Raw genomic sequence first — 21,815 nt, 5'->3', positions numbered from 1 at the left:
TGGCGATGATGGAGATTGCAATAACGGATGGAGATTCGTACGAGTAGAACGAAAAAAAAAAACATACATACTTTATGTTACAAATTTTTGTTCATTTGATTTTGTTAAAGAAATTTTAGAGGGTATTTAATTATTTATAAAATGGCTTTTAACAGATGCCAGATGGAGCTGTAACAAAATAATCCTTTAAAATTCAATTGCGCTATTACATTACCTTCTAGTCAAGAAGAAAAAAAAAAAATTAGTTTTAAAAATAATAACACAAAATCATTTCCATATTATTTCGTTTCTAATAATTATTTTTTCTTTATTAAATAGATCAAATTATAAAATATTTTCCGCGTTAACAAGTTCCCAAAAAATAAAAACAAGCAAACTTTTCAGACAAAATTTCCATTTTCTTTTCATCAGACCAGATATACTCATATAAAAGTATATTCAATTTATTTACCATTTGGACTAAATGCGGCCAAACATTGATTCAATTTAGCCGCATAAGATCCGGTAATACCACTTTGGCAACCATAACCGCCCAACATATGAATAGCAGCATAATCGTAGCAATCAATTTGACTGTCTCCATTGCAATCCTGTCCGAATTTACGCATATAATTTTGGATTGTATCAGCTGCACAATAAGGATCGTTAACGCAGTTTTGGAAAGCTGTAAGAAATAAATAAAAAATTACAATCTTCCAAAGAACTCTGTGACCATGGATAATATTATACCTGATTGAGATTGTGAAGATTCTCCATTCGTTGTCAGTTTACCACCATCAGACCAGTAGGCCCAGGTAATACGGAAAAGTCCACAAACATCACCATTACAGGTTTTGGTTTGGTTGCAGCCGCTGATCGCCTCGCAAATGCATCCAAGGCAGACATCTGTAACTGGTCGATCTGAAATTGAAAAATGAAAAAAAAAAAAAAATCAATATTTTACTATAAGAAGTGCAACCTAAAATTAAAGATAAATTCATAGGCCTCGTAGCACAGTGGACCGTTTTGAATTTTTTGCTTGCAAAAATCGTATCTTCTAAACGAATAAAGATATTGCTAAAATTTTTTACCTTGAGGGAAATTTCCAAGGCTATGAAAGATATAACTTTCAAAAAAAAAATTTTTAGAAATTGGTATATATTTTAATGTACAATCTTCAAAAACCAATTTTTGAAGTTATGTTACATGAGTGCGGTGACACAGTGGGGAAAAAAGGTAAAAAACCAATTCAAGTGGGGAAAAAAAGTAAAAAACCAATTCGAGTTAAACAGTGGGGAAAAAAGTATTAAATTTTTTATTTTTGAGGATATTTTTTATTTTTCAGTATTCTAGGGTACATTAATGATTTTTAGTGATACATATATTACAAGCCAAAAAAGTTAAGATAAAACAAATTAATAAACACTTGCTTTCATGAAAACTATCATCTAAGCCCGGGGTTATGGCAATAAACTCGTAATTTCTAAAGAGTATCAAAATCAAAGAGTGCATTTTATATAAAAATTATCTTAAACAAGAAAACAAAATTTTTATTCTCACCATTTTGAAACCTAAGCTTAAAAACACATTCCTTTAAGATTTTACCTGGTGCGAGTTTTCCCCATGTATCTTAAAATGTATGAGTTTCCTGACAAACTTGGAAAAACATTTCGTATTTATGATGGTTATTATTATGCTATTTCATAAGAAATTAATGAAAGACTATTTTGTCCACACATTTTCTGAAGAAAGCGTAAAATTTATCATAGGCAAGAAAAATGAACAGCATTTAAAAAGTAATATCTAAGCAAAGAAAAAAGATGTCAACATTCTTTAAACACAGTTACAAATAACAATACTTTTTCAAAAAATTAAGACCTTAAAAAAGATTTTTTCATTTGTATTAACAGAGAAATCATCATTAACATGAGTAAATGCATATTAAAGTAAGCGTTTTCTTAAATTATCGCTATACGTAGTATCAACTTTGCAGATAGAACGTTACTGTGAAACCATTTTTTTTTAGGGTTGAAAAAAATATATTTTTTTAATGCATTTGTTTTCCATTACAAATTTAAAAAAAAATCGTCGAATTTCTTACAATATTGGTTATTTGACCATACATAAGCTATTTTAATTATAATATTGAATCTAATGTATGGTCAAATGGCCAAAATTGTAAGAAATTCGACGAATATTAAAAAAAAAAATATTTAATGTACACATTTTGCATTGAAATTTTTTTTCAATGGGGAATTTTTTTTATTTTTTACCGACTTCCAAAAAGGAGGAGGTATTCAATTCGTATGTATTTTTTTTTATATGTTTGTTATCTCATAACTTTGAACTGATTAAACCAATTTTGATAATTCTTTTTGTATTGGAAAAGTGGTGGCTGCAGTGTGGTCCTATTTCAATTTCGTTCAGTTCTGGCCATAGTAACTATTAGAAAAACCATAAAACCCAGTTTTGATTCATGGAAGTCGGTTTTCTTTTTTAATAAAAATGATTATTTTTTAAAGCTTAATATTTTTTTTTGCAATTAAATTTTTATTTTCAGTGCAAATATTTTTCAGTTGTAATAACATTTAATTTTAATTCTAAATTTTTTTACTTGCAATAAATATTTTTTTTAATGCAAAATTTAAATTTATTTGCAATAAAAATTTGCAAATATTTTTCAGTTGTAGTAACATTTTTTTAATGGAAATTTTTTTTATGTTTTTTAATGCAAATATTTTTTTTCAGTTGCAATAAAATTTTTTTAATGCAAATTTTTTTCAGTTGTAATAAATATTTTTTTTTAATGCAAAATTTTTAATTTGCAACAAATTTTTTTTTTTATTATTTCAAATGCATTTTTGTTCAATTGATATTTTTACAACCCTAGAATATACCCAAGAATCACAAAATCATGTTATTTCAATCCACCACACACAAACAAAGAACTCGTATTTTCCAAGATTTTATTTTTACTCATGAAAAAATGAAGAAAATAATGGCTGACTTCATCAAATCAAATTTTCTCTAGCTCTGTTACATATAGTGCAAAATGATGCAACTAAGTTATTAGATTTATGTTGAGAAGTACATATATAAGGATTTTGAATTTGTCAAATTTTATTTTAATGTTCTTTAAACCTTTCTTTTTCCACAATTTGAAGTCGAAAAAGTATGCAATAAGTGGTGTTTCAAAAAACATTAAACTTAACAATTAAAACATTAATATTTTTTTTAAATTTTCGATCTTAATACATAATTACAATGCAAATTAGGAAATAAAAAAAAAAAAAAACATTTGGAAGCCCTTTTCCTAGGTTTACAAACAAAACTAAAAAAAAACTTTTTTCTCTATCATACCTAAAAAATTATCAACTTTGGCCTGCTCTATAAGGCACACCAGAAATAACCCGAATTGAATAATTTTTTCGATTACTCACTCAAGCTCCAAACATTTGTGAATCCAGTGAGTCAAAAAGTTTTTCATTGTAGACCAACCCGAAAAATGAATATTGCAAGCACTTTTGCATAAACGGGCCACAGTGCGTTGTTAATCATGTGGCTAGGCTAGTTTGGCCAACTCCATGGGAGTGGATACACATAACCGGCCATGAACTTGAATGGAATGAGTGTTATAGCCGAGAAATAAAGTCTTTGATATATTCAATCAAGGGCAAGTTCATTTGGTCGTTTATAATAATAATTATTATCTTAAGCCGCGTCTATAAAATATTTGCATAATAAATTTGGATTTGACTGCTTACATGTGAAAACAGAAAACAAGAGAGATCATTGACATCCAACTTTATGCATCATTGAAGGCCTTTAGAAAAGACTCAAACAAAGAACTTAACCATTAAAATCTTAAGTACAAATTTTCTGATTGATTATGACCAAATTAAAACATTAAACTCAAATTGTTGGCAATTGTGTTGATATGAAAATTAGGACAAAATTTGAATACACATTCAAAATCATGTCAAATTCAAATCAGTTTGAACACCCACAGAGTGCTTCGGATTATAGCCGATTTGCATTTAAATTTTCGTAGTAATTTTTAAAGGTTTGGTATCGGATTTGCCATATTGCGATGGTCTAGGAGGCATTGCTCTAAGCTTTTACAAAGAGGATTAAAGTTGAATGAACTTTTTATGGAACGTCAGTTAAATTGAATAAAAAAAAAACTTGATACTATTATAAGATAGCTAAGCTATAGAGGGGCTTTATTATTCCTTAGCAAGCTAAGCTAGAAAGATATAGAGGAGCTTTGTAAGAGAGGAACTCAACAGAGAATAAATTTAAATATGAAAATTTATTTCAAGAACAAGGTTGTTGTATATTTATTCGTATTTATCGATGACGACCATTGTAAGAATTTCAATGTTTTTCTTTGTGTTAATTTTTAAAGAAATTGAAGGAGATGACTAAGGCTGATAGTTTGCCAAATAAAGTCACATAGAACACACAATCGATTATATAAATGAAGTTGCATTCAAAGACATGCATGATTTATTAATTAAATATTAAATTTTTTTTTGTTTTATTTTGCTACTGTTCATTGCTTGAGTTTTTAAATTAAGTTTTTTTTTTACAAGGATGCAAAGTTCTAAATTGTTTCCATGATACTATTACATGGTTGCTGTTTATATAATTATTGTAATGGGTATAAGAACAAAAGTCTTAAAAAAATTCGTATCTATGTATATTGTAGGGTAGACTTGTCTATAATGGGTCAAGTTATACAGTGAATCGTTAATTTTAGTTCTGTTTCTTTGTGTAAAGTCGATTAACTGCTCAACAAGATTTTTGACTCAAAAACCAAAATATACTTTTCTGAAGGTTTAAGAGATGCTGAGCTCGTATTGTTGTTTATTTAATACAATAAACTAACGTTAAAAATGACAGAACCTGGAGTCAAGTTCGTTTTTTTAAAAATTACCGTTATAAAATTTTTGACGTGATAACGTCTTATAAATCGATGAACCATGGCAGCCACCACAAAAAAGTGACGCCATTTTCTAACGTTACACTCTCGCATGTCAGGTAAAAGATGATTTTTTTTCCAACACTCTGCGTTTCGAAATATGAATTTTTGAAAAACACATTGTTTTTTAGGGGTATTTTTGGATAATTTTTGATTTTTAGCTTTTTTTTGGAGCGTTCAAAAAATCTCAAACTTTAGGACATGTAGGTTTTGGCCTTATGCATACATGTGCAAAAACTTGGAATTGTTTAGTGAGTTTTGACTGAATAACGGAAGAAACAAGTTTTTGAAAAAACACGTTTTTTTTACCGTTTTTAACCGTTTTTCATCGTTTTTTATTTTTATCTTTTTTTCTTTAATAGATACAGGAATAAAGTATGTAGAATAATGATAGACCATGACTACGACTATATGTGTGCGAAGTTTCAATCATTTTCGTAAACACAATTTTGAGATAACGGTAAAATAAAATTTTAGAATTCAACAGGTTATAACTTTTGACCAAGAGCTGATAGAAATTTTATTAAACTTTTATGAGCATTTTGATACAATTTCCTTTCATTTGGTATATCACACATAACGGTAGACTAACTAGAAGCTACACAATGTTAAATCAAGAAACTTGCGAAAAACCTCAAAACACCAGAAGAGATCTGTTGCCCCCCGAACAGCCACAAGGGGGAAGTACCGTAATCTCAGTCTGGAAATTCGACATGGTTGACTTTAAAAAATTCTAACTTCTCTTGAAATGAGATTAATACGTCATATGAAAGGTGAAATAATAAGCTTTCACACGGTATATATTTTTTTAGCTTTTTCTTGTAAATTATGATTGTTTGAAAAAAGTAAACGCTTCAATTGACTCATTTTAAACAAAAGCACACAACCTATTTTCTGAAGACGTTATCACGTAAAATCATCGTCCGTAAACCGGCTTTACAGACAACCTCTTTTTTTTTTTGCATTATAAAACTTCAGAAAAGTAGTTTGGCTCTTGTGGTAAAAAAATTTAATTTTGTTGATTAAATTATATTTTTGTTTAATCTTAACACTGATGAAGTCTTGAAACTTTTAAATACAAACATTTAAGAAATATAAAAAAAAAACTTAAAAAAAATTCTCATGTCTAATGTTGAAAATGCGATATCTACATTAAAAATTGAATCACTGTTTACCAGTTCATCCTAAATGTTGGTAATAACATTCACATTTTTAGTGAAAATCTTTTGTCTGAAGTTACATATTAAAACTTCATTTAAGAATTTTACTTGTTCTATTTAGAAATTTTAATGAAAAAATTACACTCTTGTTTACAAGTTTTTTGTTGCCAAAACGAAATTGTACTCTCCTCAAAGCCCAGTTAATATGATTTTCTCTACGGCTAGGGACACACATTAGATTTTGGTCGCGCCAGTATTCAGTTGTAAAAATGGATCTCAAGAATTCCAAAGCCTTCTCAAAAAAATAGCATCGATAAAAACATCGAAAGTCATTGAAATCCTTCTAATATATTTTGGGATTGAATAGTTGCTCGACCAAAATTGCATGCAACGTTCCTAGCCCTAACTCTAGTCAGAACTTTCGGGATAAGTGCTCGCTTTCGGTTGGATAATTTCTTTGGATGTTTCAAGCATCTGAATCTCTTTGAGATAGTTTATTTTGGGCAGAGCGGGGATGGTCGGAACACTTTTTTCTTGGAGTCCCACTACTATCGAAGTGATCATAGTACAACCATGATTATAGTATCAAAAGAAAGAATGAAAGTCTTCAAAATAACATTTAATACTTTAACCTAAAGAGAAATACTAATTCGAATAGATCAAGTTCAAATGTTCCAATGCGCGGGGCAAATTGAGCAAATTGGATCCATGTGTGGAGATAGTCGGACCAAGTCCTAAAATGTGGAAAAAATAGTTTTATATTGAACAAAAAACTCTGAGAATTTCTGAGAAATTTCCGTGATCCACGCGTGGTCCTTCTCGTGGTTTTTAAAAAATAGTAGTTTCTCACCATTATACGAGTAGTTCGATGTAATCGCAGGTTTAGTTTTAATATTTGTAAAAAAGTAAATTTTACGCCGGAAAAGAATAATAACTTCAAAAGTTACAGATTGATGAATGTTATAATCTACTGCAGTTAAACTATGATTGTTAATTAAGCTCATCAGCCACTGTATTTTTATTTGTAGAAATAAATTTGAATTTATTTATTTTTTCCATAGTCTAACTTCTAATCTATTCTCTGTTTTTATGTCTACTCAACCATTAAAGATTGACGTTTTATCACCATTTTACCAACATTGTATCTTCATTTTTTATTGTGTTTATGAAAGTGTCATTAAAAATATATGTTGGTATAATGCATTTTTATTGAAATGACTTCATTTTTACTGACTTCCAAAAAGGAGGAGGTATTCAATTCGTCTGTTTTTTTTTGTTTGCTACCTCATAACTTTGAACTAAGTGAACCAATTTTGATAATTCTTTTTGTATTGGATAGCTAGTGGCTGCAATGTGGTTCCATTTCAATTTCGTTCATTTCTGGCCATAGGAAAAAAAAAACCATAAAACCCAGTTTTAGCCATGGAAGTCGGTTTTGTTTTTTGATAAAAATGATTATTGTATGATGCTGATACATTTAGCGTATTCGATTTTTCGTGGTAGAATTTCATAGAAAAATATTCTTTTTTTTTAATGTTGTGTGGTTCTTATAAAAATAATTCAAACTAATTTATTCAAAGTAAACAATAACAAACTCTTATAGTATTTTAAGGCCACAGCAAATAATCTTCTTGAATTTAAGCTAAAAAATACTGCATCTAGTTTTAAAGAAGCTAGTGAAAAAACAAATCAATGCAATTTTATAAAAAAGTTTTAAAAATGACAGCTGAAGTGTGAATTTTGATCAAATAAACCCCGCCAAAAGTACAACTTTAAAAATGCGCTCTATGGTATGAGTTAATACCCATAAAAACTACCATTCAACTTGATCAAACTAAATGGCACCAAACCTTACATCCTTAACTAACATTCTGGTACATCTATCAATGTGGACTTCACTTTGAAAAAAATAGTTAGAAAATTGTCCATAAAAAACTGGTTTCATTATTAGTGAACACAGTGAACGCTAAAGTTTAGGATAAGGATTTGATACAAAATCTGGGATTAATAATACACAAAAGGAAAATATTTTTTTAATAAAACAAAAAATTAACGAAAGTGATTAAATAAGACACCCTAAACCAATGCCGTCTTTACCATAAAGGCACACGGGGCCCGTGCCCAGGGCCCCCATTCTCAGGGGGGGCCCGAAGGAACGAATATTATATTCTCAAAACATTTTTGTCGGGCAGACCATCTTCCAAAAAATTTTAGTTTTTATATGGCAACCAAACAATTAAATACATTTTTTTCTACACCTATACGGAAAATATAAACTCCTGCTCAAAATTAACGCACACATTTTTCGTCTGAAGTTATACCCCTGCATCTTATTTTAAAAGGCTTTAAAATTCTTTGGTGCATTTTTTTGTGTTTTGTTATTGTTTAGCAAGTCGAAAAAATGCTAAACTGCAACAGTATTATCAACCAAAAAAAAGATAAACCAAATTTAACAATTCAAGGTCTGAAAACTGATTATAAAATAATTTTTATTTTTAAGAAAAAAAATTTAAAAAAAATGGAAGCGGGTGACGGTTCTTTCCCATAATTGTATGCAATACTTGGTATAGTCTCCTCTAGCGCATATGACAACCTGGAGTCGTTTGTCCATGCCACTAATTAACTTTTGAAGGTTTTGTTTTAACACTTCTTTCACTGAAGTTTTCAGTTGATCAAGACTGCTTGGAGGTGGATTTCGGTCGCGAATGCATCTTTTCAATATTTCCTACACATGTTCTATAGAATTCAAATCCAGATTTCTGTGTGGTTAATCCGAAGCTGGAATATTAAAATCTTGACGATATTCTCAAACTACTCTAGCATGCATTATCGTGCATCAGACTAAACTGTGGACCAAATCTAGGGGTGATTGGAACCAGATGCTGTTCGAGGGCATCAGTCAAGTATTTTTGGGTACTTAACTTAGGTCCAGAAAGGCTCGCTAACTCCGTAGGTGTTGTAAAGCAGATTTAACTCCATGAAATTTTATGACTCTTCTTTAAAAGGCTCGCGGGTTAACAGACAGACTTCAGGAAATCTCTCCCCAAATCTTCCCGACAAATATATTATTCCATACCTTTAATTTAAGATCACTATTGTCTCATTTGAGAAAATAACCATGATGCTGTGGCATAAAGTAATAGCAGGACTTTACTTTAAAATAAATAGGATGTGCGTTAAATTTGAGCAGGAGTGTATGTTTTCAAAAAGAGAACAAATTATGTGGCGTTGGCGGACAAAATTTTAAATCCAAACCACCAAACCCAAATTCAATTTAAAAAAAAAAAAATAAGACAATAATATTTTCAAAAAACAAGAAAAATATCTTTTTTTTTTCCACTGTAGGTAAGATTATTTATTATTTTTACTTGCTCAATAGGGCAAGTATTGGTTTCGTGTCAAAAAAAAAATTCGAGGTTTTAATCAAAACTAACATTACGATGATGGAGAAGCCCAAAAAAGTGGGTTTCGTCATGACGTCCGTCGGTCTGTGCGTCGGTGCGTCGGTGCGTCCGTGCGTCCATCTGTACAAGTAGCTACAGCCTAAACGGGTGGACGGATTTTCTTGAAATTTGGTATGGATGTTTTTTTCGTAATTTCCAAGGTTGGTTTTTTTTTGTTTTTTAATATCTCGCTTAGAACGTATACCTCCCATACAAAATTTTCGAGTTATTGCAATTTTCTCAAAAACGGCTCTAACGATTTTGATTAAATTTAACACACGTGATGCTGTATATAGTTCTAACATAACTGCGTTTTTAGTTTTTCTCAAAAAATACGGATAGTGGAAATATAGTCTTTACATTTTTTTAAATCGCGGATGTCGGCTCTTCCCGTACATCATTATGGAGTTGTTGCAATTTTCTCAAAAATGGCTCTAATGATTTTGATAAAATTTTGCATACGTAATATTCAAAGTAATTGCAGTAAAACTGTGTTTTTAGTTTTGCTCAAAAAAGTCACGTCAAATAAAAAAAGATTGTATTTAACTAACATTTGGCCTCCATGCCGGCTCTTCCCCTACATCAACCAAATTTCTTAAAAATGTATATAGAGGCAGCTCTAATAACCTACAAGTAAGCTAACATAAAAGTGCTTTGAACTGCAAGAGCAAGTACGTGCGGCCCCAGTCGTGCATTTTATTTAATAAGAACAACGAATTTCGTTTGAAGTTTGCAAAACTGTTAAATTTGTAGTGCGTGTTAAAATCAGTGTAAAAATATGTGTAGATTCGTATTAAAAGACGAAAAAGAATCAATTCGTCGGCAAAAAAACATCAATACTTTTTCCGTTGGAAAACGTTTAAGAAAAAACTATTGCCGGCTCGTCGACGGTACATCAATGTTTTGGTTCAATGGAAAACGCCATGGTACAATGGCTTTAATTTGAATTGCGAATTGCTCTCGTATTTAAAAGATTGACACATAAAATTCATTAAATAGGTAACTTTAAAAAAAATTGTTTTTCAAAAAAAAATTAATTTTTTTTTTTAATCCAAAATAATTTTTTTTAAAAGTTTTCTTAATTTTAATATCAGTATAAACCTTTTTATGTTCAAATTTTCATTAAAATCGATTGTGTCGTTTACATTAAGAAATCGGTTCTATGGCAAGTAGGTACCGTTAATAACGGTCCAAAAAATATTTTTCTTCTTTCAAAAGTGCGGCCTTATTTGCAGCATTACATGTTTTTTTTTTCAAAGCAAAATCGTTATCCGTTTTTGAGAAAATTGCAATGTCTCGAAAACTTTATATTGGAGATATCCGTTGAAAAAGAGACATTAAAATAAAAAGACCAACAAAATAAAAAAAACGGCTCTTAAAAATTACGTAGAAATCGTCTGTACCTACCGAGTTTTTAGCAAATCTATCAATCCTTTTGAGCTCTTTTTTTTTCAATTCTTATAACGGATACATGGTATAATTATTGGCAGTATAAAAAGTACAATTATTAGCAGTGGCAACGATTGATGTCTCAATGCACGTATTATTGGCACCACGTGTCAATAATAAAGACACTAGGTACTTTATATGAAACGATATATTGGCACCCTTTTTTAACCATAACCATTACCTTTAAGCCAACCATTGTACTTATTTTACTTTCCAAAAGGGCCCCAAATTCTTGTGTGTCCAAGAGCCCCAGGATAGTTAAAGACGGCCCTGCCCTAAACTAATTTTAATTCGAAATGAAATAAAATTTGAAAAACAAAACATAAAACAAATTAAAAAAAATGTGTTTTTAAACCAAAGATTTAATTTCTAATCTTAATATGTAAACTAAATAGCAACAATAACGCTCTTGTTGTTCGCAAAAATATATTTATATAAATATATGTCATAGTTAGTTCAATGCTCGCAAACAATTAATAACTACGTATTTCGGGCCATTTGAAATTCTTTATTTAATTTTTTTTTTTATTTGAAAATGTCATTTGTTAAACAACCCATAATAATAAATGGATGCTATAAACATTTGAATAAATGAAACCAGTTTATTGCTGTTTGTTGGAAATTCCATATTCAAGAAATCAAAGGTATTTATTAATTTTGACACTAACAAAATCAAAAAAAAAAATGCCTCCTAATGGTTAAACCTTTTCAATAACTTCTTCTTATCATAATTCATTTAGCTTCAGAGATGCACCGTGACAATTGAAAAAAAAAAAACTGCAAGCAAATCAATAAACATTAAACTAAACAACTTTATCCGGAAACTAATGGCCTAGTGCAAAACGACGCTATGCGACAGCGTTTACGTAGGTTGCATTAATTTTTTTTTGTTCACACAATAAAAACATAATATTCTTTGGTAATGTTACTCGTAGCTTATCAAAGCTTAAATCTGGTTTTGCAAGTTCAAATATTTATATTCTTAAGTCTATTGTCGCTTAAGCCTGAGCCAAATACTTGAACAAAATGATTCATACATTTTTTTAGCAGAGAATTTCTCTTGTGAAGAGATCTTGATTGAGTTGTATGTTGTTAGAAGATCCGGTTTAAAAAAAAAAGAAACAAAATAACATCTGTTATTGAATATGGGTGTAGTGCAAAAACCATTAAGTTTATTAGAGATCTTCAAACCAATAATTGATAGATATAATTTGTTAAACACCTTCTAAGTGTTTTCTTCCTTTTGATTTACAGTTATTTTGCTAAGAGAACAAAAACAAAAAAAATCGTTGAATGTTTTTGTTTACTAACGATAACTTTATGTTCAATTTATTTAAATCTTAACCTACCTTCATTAGCATTAAAAAAAAAAAACACCTATTCTTATAGATATATTTTTATCGTTGTATTTATGGATATATTATTATAAGAATAATTATATACAAAATATTAAGAACAAAACTTTTTTCTTTCTCTCAACGAACTATGGGAAAAAAAACTGTTAGATAAGAGATATTAATAAAACAAAAACGATGACACAACTTGTGAAAGGTTAAACAAACCCAATACAAAATTAATAATGTTATGTATTCGTTATGTACATCGGTATTTGAAACACATTTTAAAAAAGCTTTTGTTGTAATAGGTGTTTTTAATTCAGCGGCTTAATGACGTTTTCAAGATTCTCGACTTATTGTTGTTAAAAAAAAACTATTTCGCAAACAATTTGTATATATTTTTTAATCACATCAGAAATAACACCGGTATATCCGAATCCATTATTTTTACTACGGTTTTTACACCTTCCATGTAATATATTGACAAATCAGTTATAAGAATCATATGAATTCAATTTGGTCAGCAATAGAAATTTTATATTAATTGCTTGAGTTTGAGATTTTCTAAGAAAAAAAAAATAATACGCATACGCCACAGTGACCTGTAAGCCATTTGTTTTGCCATTGGATTATCCTGCAGTTTTGTTTAACAAACTGAATGTTTTTTTTTTAATGAAATTTTACGTTTTTGAACATTATCAAATCTCTCTCTAAGATAGGTATAGACGATATCTCAATGTAAGTTGAAAAGTGATCAAAAAATGATTGCAGACATTTTTCAACTGCCTAAGCGGTATGAAATTATTTAAATTGGAAAAGATAGAGTAACTATGTGCAAAACTTAAAAATTAGAGCCAACTGTTAAAATTGTTGTTTATAATAATTAAAAAGATTATAATATTCTCTTTGGGGAAGGACTTACGGTGACTACTATTTTGACGATTTGAGCTAGCTAGGGTCCATGCAGGCTGAAGGGTCTTGTTAGTTAAGGCCGAGATCCCTCCTCGACGGTGAGCGCCATATTAAGTAAATAAGTACGAGTGTATTATACAAAAATGTATGCATGTCTAAAAAATTATTAATCGGAATTCTACTAAAAAAAAAATTGATGTCATTTTTAACTTTGACCTTCGTGTGATTAAATCTTGTTTTTTTTTTTTTTAATTAATTAAATTACTCTGCTCTAGAAAATCTTATCAATATGACAAGCGTATGTATTGATAAAGTTTACTTGGGTAATTCAAGTTTTTATATTTCTTAGAAAATTTCAAAACAATTATGTACATACATTTGTAGACGCAATAGTTGATAAGAAAGTGCAAAAGTGCATCATTTAGAGGTTATATTGAATAAAGGATTTCCCCATCATATTTAGAATACATTAAGTGACGGATATATAGGGAAGTCCACAAAGTCAAAGAATATTTTACATCACATTTATTAAATTTATTATATCAGTGCTTTACTTATGAACGAATTTCTTATATAAAAATTTATATTGAGACAAAATTTTTAAGTTATTATTTGCAATTTTTCTTATATTACCGGACAACCGTATTTGCATTGAGAATAATCTTTGAATATTTACGAAACAAATGTGTTTAATCAAGTACACGTGTGAGCACGTGTATTATAGCACTATAATGTTATTCTATAATTTTATAAAAACGATCAAACAATAAGGAAGAAATGATATTTACGTGAAAACACTGCCAGAAAAACTTTGAGTAAAACTTTGATACAATAGAATATGCAGCAAATAATGCAGGAAAATTTTTATATGAATCGCAAAGCTTTCTTCAGCTGCTAAGAATTTTTTTCCATTTTTCACATGAATTTGAAAAAAGCAAGTGAAAAGGTCTTTTAGTGTTTTTTTTTTTCCAAAAATTAAATGCTCAATTAAAAATATTTATAAGTTTACAGAAGCCTTCTTCTTCTTTACATTCTTCTTCTTTTTTTTTAACATTAAAAAAAAAAACAATCAATGTGTAAAAAAGCCAGAACGAAACAGATAAACCTTCTGTGCTCTAATCTAATCGAATTGTTTGATTTTTGAAGTCCATAATGTTTTTACTTTTCACGTTTTGATACAAGTAACGTTTTAATTTATATGAAAATGTTTTTAAGTTTTGCAAATATATTTGTTGCGAATAGCATTTAAGTTTCAAACTGCTTTTTGAAACGCTCTATTTGACCACTTTTTAAAATTCCTGGAAGTTCGGAATTTTGTTTTATACTTTATTTTTTTTCCACTAGTGCAGTGTTTTTCAAAGGGCAAGCCAAATATTGATACAAATAAAAATAATGCCAAAACAAAAGACGAAAAAATTTTTCAGTGCGACAAATGTGTTTGTATGTTTTTTTTTTAATAAATGTTGAAATCTTGGATTGACTTTAACGATTAAATCGTTTTTCAAGTTAAGTATACTTTTCCTTTGATTTTATCTTTAGCAGTTATAATGTTTTCCTCTCTTCCTTGGAGGCTCTTATTTAGGATCAGATTTAGGATGTTTAAGGGCTATTTGCTGAATCGAAACTTAAATAATTTATGTAGAACATAAACTCTTATTCTATACTTTTTCCTCTGCGTAAACTGTCACATAAGGATTTATGTTGAACTTAAATGCTTAAGTTTCGATTCAGCAAACGGGTCTAAGTCGTCAAAAAGATAAGATTTTGAATGTTGAAAAACAATAAAAACACCAATAATTCCGCTTGTAATTAACCGTGTGTCAATATTTTTCCTTTTGACAGCCAAGGCCTTGCCTTTATAAACACGGGAAAAAATTTCTTTGCGTAGAAGTAAAATCTTTTGTAATTGAATCGTGTTTTGAACGGGTACAGTGTATACAGATTTATAAAAATACTGAAATATTATAGTGTGAGGGGGTCGCCAAAATATTTTTCCTCTCAAGTGGGTCGCGAGCTCAAAAAGTTTGAAAAACACTGCACTAGTGTATACTGGGTTACTATTAACTATATAAATATTAAGAAAGTTGGCAGCTTTTAGTATGCGAACTTTTAAACATTTCTTATAATTTTCCAAATGCATAGATACTGAGAAGAAATAACTTAACCCAAATCGGTAAAATAAAATCCCAACTAAATCTTAACTGTAAGAAAAGTTCTGTTAGGTTTGAATTAGTAAATATGTCACAAAAAGCCAAGTTAGCCAAGTTTTAAGACGTGGTTTTAAGTTTTTATAGAGTTAATTTTAATTTTTTTGCCGGCAAGTTGTTTTTTTTTAAATTAACTATTTATTAACAATATTTTATTGTAACTAAAAAATGTTCGTTATATAAACGAAAGCAATGTCTCCTTTAAAAAACGGTCAATACAGTGCGGTTGGGAGATCTTATGCAAATCATTGAACTCCATTTCTTCCTATCGAACGAAAACCGTACTGTTCATTAGCCAATTTTTAATTTCATGTTTTTAGTGGTCTGGAAACATGAAGCGCCTTGTTAAATCGGTGCAATTGCATTGGATCTGGTCAATCATTTCGTAAAACTTTAATCAATTTAGCACTAAAATCCAAAAACCGAACTCAAAAGGCAAAAATTATCAAAGGGAAAGAAAAATGAACAACTTTTAAAAATTAATATCTGAGCAACCAAAACAGATATCAACATTTTTCAAACTAACTTTTTTTTTTAAATCATCGTTAGGTGGTATCATCAACTTTTTAGAAAGAGCGTCACTGCAGAAAAATTTTTTGTCTATAAATGTTCCTTATCTTTTTACGGGACTCTTTGGTTTTAATTTAAGAGCATTTCACAAATTCTGATCTGATCAATTTTTTGTATGCCATTGAGAAAGTGTATGATCTTACAATTTTAAAAAGTGATCTTAACCAAGTGATCTTTACTGTATTAAAAAACCGAATGCTTTTTGTTTTCAAAAAGATTTCGATGATAAGAATTTCACTAGAACTCTCTGCGGTTGTTATTTTAAAAATGCAAATTAATTTCTATTCAAATAAATATTGCATTTTGACCGATAGCTATCGATAAGGTCCACTAATTAAATTAAGTTGAAACAAGAAAAGACATGAACTTGGAAAAAATCACCATGACTTTATAACTCGTAGTTATAGTTTTTAAGGTTGACTTAGTATTCCTTTGTCCGGAATTTTCCCAGAGGTTTTTTTATTTTTTTTTTGTTCAAGGCATCTTTATCTCTTTGTTTTTATTCTCTGTATTATAATGTTCTTTCAGAATATAATTAAACTATTCAATCACGCACGGTTGGTTGGTTATTTTATGAAGAAAAAATAAAAATAATAATAATCCTAATCTACAGTCAAACTAGTCATAATCAAGAGAATCAAAATAACCTACTCAACTTGTTTCGCTTATATGTATACAATTTTAATCTAACTGGATTTTCCAAAATCCTCATACAACTTTGCAAGGCGGAACTCCACTTCAAACAGAAAATTTATAGAATAGAACCAACAGAGACAATCTGTCAATGAATTTTATTTTGATAAATCTCAAAATTAGCATTCAGATTCTGTGAATACATTTTGACGACGAAAAATCCTCCTCGTCTCGTATCCGTTAGAGTCAGATACGAGTATCAAGTATCTATACAATCGCGATGCTTGCTCACGTAATATCTAAATATATTTAATTTACATATTTATCTAGCATTCGTCATATGGATAAAATCAGTATAATCACAATGAAAATTGAAAATCGATTAATTAGCGAATTAAAAAAAAAAAAAATAAAAAATCGATTTTGATTAGATTTTTATAAACAAACCTTGACTCATGGCTGGTGTAAATAAGCCGACTATTACCAAAGCTGCAATAGCCACCATCATACAGATGAAATTGGAATTATTCATTTTTATAACTGTTTATTGTTTATTTTTGTATATAAAATATATATATATTTTTTTTAATTCTATCTTTAAGATACAACACACGCGAACAGAGCGAACGAATTTGAGATGGATTTGAACTGAAGCGCGGCTCGAACGTTACTAACTTTGAATCAGGTAAAATTTAAAAGTTTATTATAATTTTTTTAAGCCAGAAGTTCTGTGGAGAAGAATACTGGCTCAAGAGCTTTTTTGCAGTTTTTTTTTGTTGTTGATATGGCTGTGACGAGATTATACTCATTTTAAAGCCTGAAGAGTGGGGATTAGAATCTTTGTTTCGAACATCAAACATGAATATTAATTTCTGTTCATTAAACTATAAGGGGAGAATTTGGTTGTGATTTGCTGGAGATAACATTGTGTTTGAATGTTGGTAACAACCCTTGGGCATTATTGTTTTATGTTGATGCATATGCAACAAAATAAACAAGTTAGTGTAGTGTAAAAAAATTTTTAAAATTAAATTTTCGACCTGTTCGCTCGTACCAACTTGATGCTTGATATAAAAAAGTTGATTACACTTTAGGGAGGTATTTTTATTTTATTATGCAAAATTTTCTTGAATATATCTAGGGTTAGATCTCTAAGCACCATTTGTTGAACTTAAAATAAAATGTTTAAGCTCGAAAAAAAACTCTAAGGTTCTACTTTATATGTTCGCAAACTGTAACATAAGATTTTATGTAGAACTTAAATTCATAAGTTTTGTGTAAGAATTGAAAAATGGCTCTAAATGCTTAGCAAATAAAATGCACGACTGGGTCGTACAAACTTGCTCTTAGAGTTCAAGTTGCTTAAATTCTTAAGACTTTTTATATTTGGGAAATGTAAAAACCAAAACCAAAAAAAACATTAAATTCGTGTCGTTAATTTTAAAATATACGGTCTAGACATGTAAAGGTCTCTTTTTTTTATTATAAAACATCTTTTTAAAAAAAATTTTAAATGAAAAAGTTTTGATATGCTATTTAATTTATTATGTAGCAAAAATTTTACAAGAAATAAAAAATAAAACGGCTCTAACGATAAAAAAAAAAATTCTTAGAAATTTTTGCTACATAATAAATTAAATGGCATATCAAAACTTTTTCATTTAAAAGATGTTTTTATAATAAAAAAAAAACCTTTACATGTCTAGACCGTATATTTTAAAATTAACGACACGTATTTTTTGTTAATAAAATTTCAATTATTAAGTTATTTATTGCGACATTTATAGATAAAAATAAAAAAGTGTGAATAGTCGTTTCTAGGTTTTTATCTACATATGTGACTATTAAATATTTACTTTTAGACATTTTCCAAAAATCCAAAAACCCTGTAAGTAAGAGAGAAAAAATGAGTTTGCCTCAGCCAAATTTCATAAAACTATTAGTCTTCTTATTATTTTACTATTTTACAGAAATTTTAAAATTTTTACATGAAAACAAATAAAAAAAATTCCCATTAGAATTATCAAAAAATTTTTTAAAAATTATATTTTTGCTATCACCTGAAGATGAAAAGTTAACTTTTTGAAAACGTTTGTAAATAAATACAACTATTGTACGAGGATAAGAAGTGTTTTATTATATAGCTAATTATAAAACACGTGCAGAAATTCCAAATATAATTCAATACGAATTAATAGATAATTCATTAGAATAGTATTAAAAAAAAACAAAATTAAACAAAAAATAAATTAATTAATAAGTAAAACGCCAGTGAATCATTAAAAAATTCCAAGCATTTTTATTCCCTAAGGAAATATTTGTCTGCATCTATAAAGTCAGCGAACCTCTGCTTCTATACCATATTAACGGTAATTGAAAGAATTTCAGTAAAACTCGTTAGGATTTTTTTCTACACCAAATATGGTAAGTATCATTAATTATCTTGACAGCTATCTATCAAGACCTACCAACAAGAATACTAATAAAATAATACAAGCTTCTTGTGACCTGTGCAACACAGTTTAATGAAGCTAGTTTATCATTTCTAGTTTTCATACAAAAAAAAAAAAAAAAAAAAAAAAACAGACAAACAAAACACAAACCGGTGTAGGTAACAAACATCTCTAACAAATTCTTTATTTCAGACAAAAATAAAAATAATACCATTGAATAATTATATATAGAAGTGACACCGGAAAAAACATCCGCTTTGTTTGAGGGGTGGCGCTACAATCGTTACAAGAGTGGCGCCACAATCGTTTTAGGATTGTGTATTCGATGGCCGAAAAATTCCTTAAAAGGACTTTTGGTTACTAAGTAACCACAACTACTATATTATTTATATTTGGTGTATTTGTATTAGTTTTGTTTTGTGTTAGAAGTGTGTTTGTTTATTTTTGTTTCTGTAATATTCAAATTGAATTTATTTTTAATTTTAGTAATATTTTGAATTGAACATTTATTTTTGAATGTTTGATTCTTATGTATATTTGAAAGGATTTTGTTTTTCTGTTTTTATTAACGACAAGAAGATTTTTCTTCAACTATAGAGAGTTTATTTAATTTTGACTAGGGTGCTTTTTGTAATAATATCTAGGTGTAGTTCACATTATTTAAATGTTGTCTGCATGCACTGTAGCATATACTTACTATTTTCTTAAACCCCATATGCAAGAGTAGGTAAGGATCAAGTTCATACAATATGGCCATATTACACATTATTTTAAAGTATTTTAATGCATATTTCAAATATTTTAATACAATACGAAACTATCTCGATTATTTGCTTAAAATGATTTATGTATGCGAACAAGAACTTTGGATTTACGGCTTTGTTCAAATTTGCAGTTTTTACAAAATGTTAAATTTTGGAAAAAAAATCTTTTCGTACCATTTTTGGATACTTTTCCTTGTTTTTAATTTTTTTTAATCTAAAATTTAAACGATAATAATTAATAAAATGTTGAAATAAACTCACAAGAATTTGAGTTTATTTGAAAAAAAAAAACTGTAAAAAGGTCTATTTTGATCGCAAATGTATGAAAATGTGGTTTTGGATAGTTCCAATGATTTTCCTATTTCACAATTTGAAATAAAATATTTGGTTCTAATATCCTAAAACTAGAAGAATGTAGCTTTTACATGCTCTTTATTTTGTCATGATACTATATAGTCAAGCTATGCATTCTCACAAAAAAAAGTTGAGATAACAATCAGACATTGCATTACTATAGCCCTGTTCCATTGGAGAATACTAATAGTAGATTTTTTTGTTCATCTGTCAGTCTGTCTGTCTATAGCTAAACGGATCTACCGATTAACATCAAACTTGGTATGAAGTATTTTTTGGAGACTCTCCAGAGGATTTTTTAGAACTAATTTTTTTTACCAGAAATAACGATACCTGCCATATCTCGAAAACGGTACCAGTAATTTTGTTTAAAAAAATTATAAAATAGTTTTTGGGCAATCATGGAAATTTTTTAAAATTATTATTAACCTACCGTAGAACCGTTTTTTTCAAATCTGATTTTCTGCCAAACTGCCAATTCAATTTTAAAGAATTTTTATATAGTTTAAATATTTATATAGTTTAAATATAAAACAGTAAGACAATTTGGAAAAATAATAGTTTTTGGATAAACAAAATTGAACACTTTTTTTTGAAAAATCAAATTTTCGAAAACCGGAAATTAATTTTTTTTGACATTTTAGTTTTGAATGTTGAATAGTGATTTCTACGAAATTGCATACCAATTTTATTTTTGATTTTTTTTTTTGTTTTAATTTATTTATAAGGTTCAAACGATTTTGAAATTTTTTTTCTACAAATCTTTCTTAGTAGAAGAAATCAAATTGAATAGGTACTTGTTGGAGCTATCACGAATTCTGCTTTGTTCCTTTAACTTTTTGGACTAGTGTATAAAAACAACTCAGGTTAAAAGCTGCACTCGTTATGAAACTCAACTATTAAGGGGGGGTTTCCATAGCATTTTAATGGAAGACGGTTGACTAATTGTTGTATAACTTTTGCAGTTTATAAGATAATCTTATGAAACGTACTTTTTTGAAAAGGTAATAAACGTACAAATATTTTTGCATCATTTAAATTTTAGAAACATTTCTTGTGCGATTTTTATAAGGGTCGAAAATGATTTTTTTCCTGCAAATTTAGATTGAATCAGAATTTTGGTTGGGGCACCGTTGTTTATAAACTTTTTATTTATTTTTTTTTTGTTTTATAATGATCAAATGTGTTTTCATGCAGTACGCGAAACAGATTTTTTTTTTTTTTTTTTTTATTAGAAAAAAAGCTTCGTTAATTTGTTGTAATTTCATGTTTTTTTACTCACTCTTCTTAGAATAACTTTACCGTTTATTAGTGTTTTTAGATGAAACAAAAAGAAAACAATAAAGGGAAATTAGGAGAATCCAATAAAATTTCTAAAATTTAATTTGAAGTTAGTTTGAACGGTTAATTTGAAGGAAAGGTGTCAAAATGCACTTTTTTAGCATTTTGGTCGTGGGGCAAAGCGTGATTATTTTTTAAAATGTTTTTGTATTTTTTAATGAGAAGTTAATAAAGTTGTTCATGCAACCCGTTTGCCAAAAAAAAAATATTTTTTTTATTTACACACTAA

General features: G+C 28.6%; 1 protein-coding gene across 1 annotated transcript; it reads right to left on the bottom strand.

Annotated features, from left to right (window-relative positions):
• Positions 1-270: 270 nt before the first annotated feature.
• On the bottom strand, positions 271-17,353 carry LOC129918898 (lysozyme-like). Its single transcript, XM_055999649.1, has 3 exons — positions 17,122-17,353; positions 730-900; positions 271-664 (listed from the first exon to the last, which is right to left on the bottom strand). Exons 1-3 carry the CDS (start codon positions 17,204-17,206, stop codon positions 444-446), a joined length of 477 nt encoding a protein of 158 aa, XP_055855624.1. The 5' UTR covers positions 17,207-17,353; the 3' UTR covers positions 271-443.
• Between the last annotated feature and the right edge of the window lie 4,462 nt (positions 17,354-21,815).

Source organism: Episyrphus balteatus, chromosome 4 (assembly GCF_945859705.1).
Source record: "Episyrphus balteatus chromosome 4, idEpiBalt1.1, whole genome shotgun sequence".
Lineage (NCBI taxonomy): Eukaryota > Metazoa > Arthropoda > Insecta > Diptera > Syrphidae > Episyrphus > Episyrphus balteatus.
The sequence above is the reverse complement of the archived record's forward strand: the minus strand, read 5'-3'. Positions and strand labels throughout refer to the sequence as shown.

Excerpts from the sequence above, each read along its gene's own strand:
- LOC129918898 (XM_055999649.1), bottom strand. The coding sequence starts at position 17,206 with ATGAATAATTCCAATTTCATCTGTATGATGGTGGCTATTGCAGCTTTG. Across the intron at positions 901-17,121 it reads TACACCAGCCATGAGTCAAG|ATCGACCAGTTACAGATGTC; the intron begins GTTTGTTTATAA and ends TTTCAATTTCAG. Across the intron at positions 665-729 it reads ATCTTCACAATCTCAATCAG|CTTTCCAAAACTGCGTTAAC; the intron begins GTATAATATTAT and ends TATTTCTTACAG.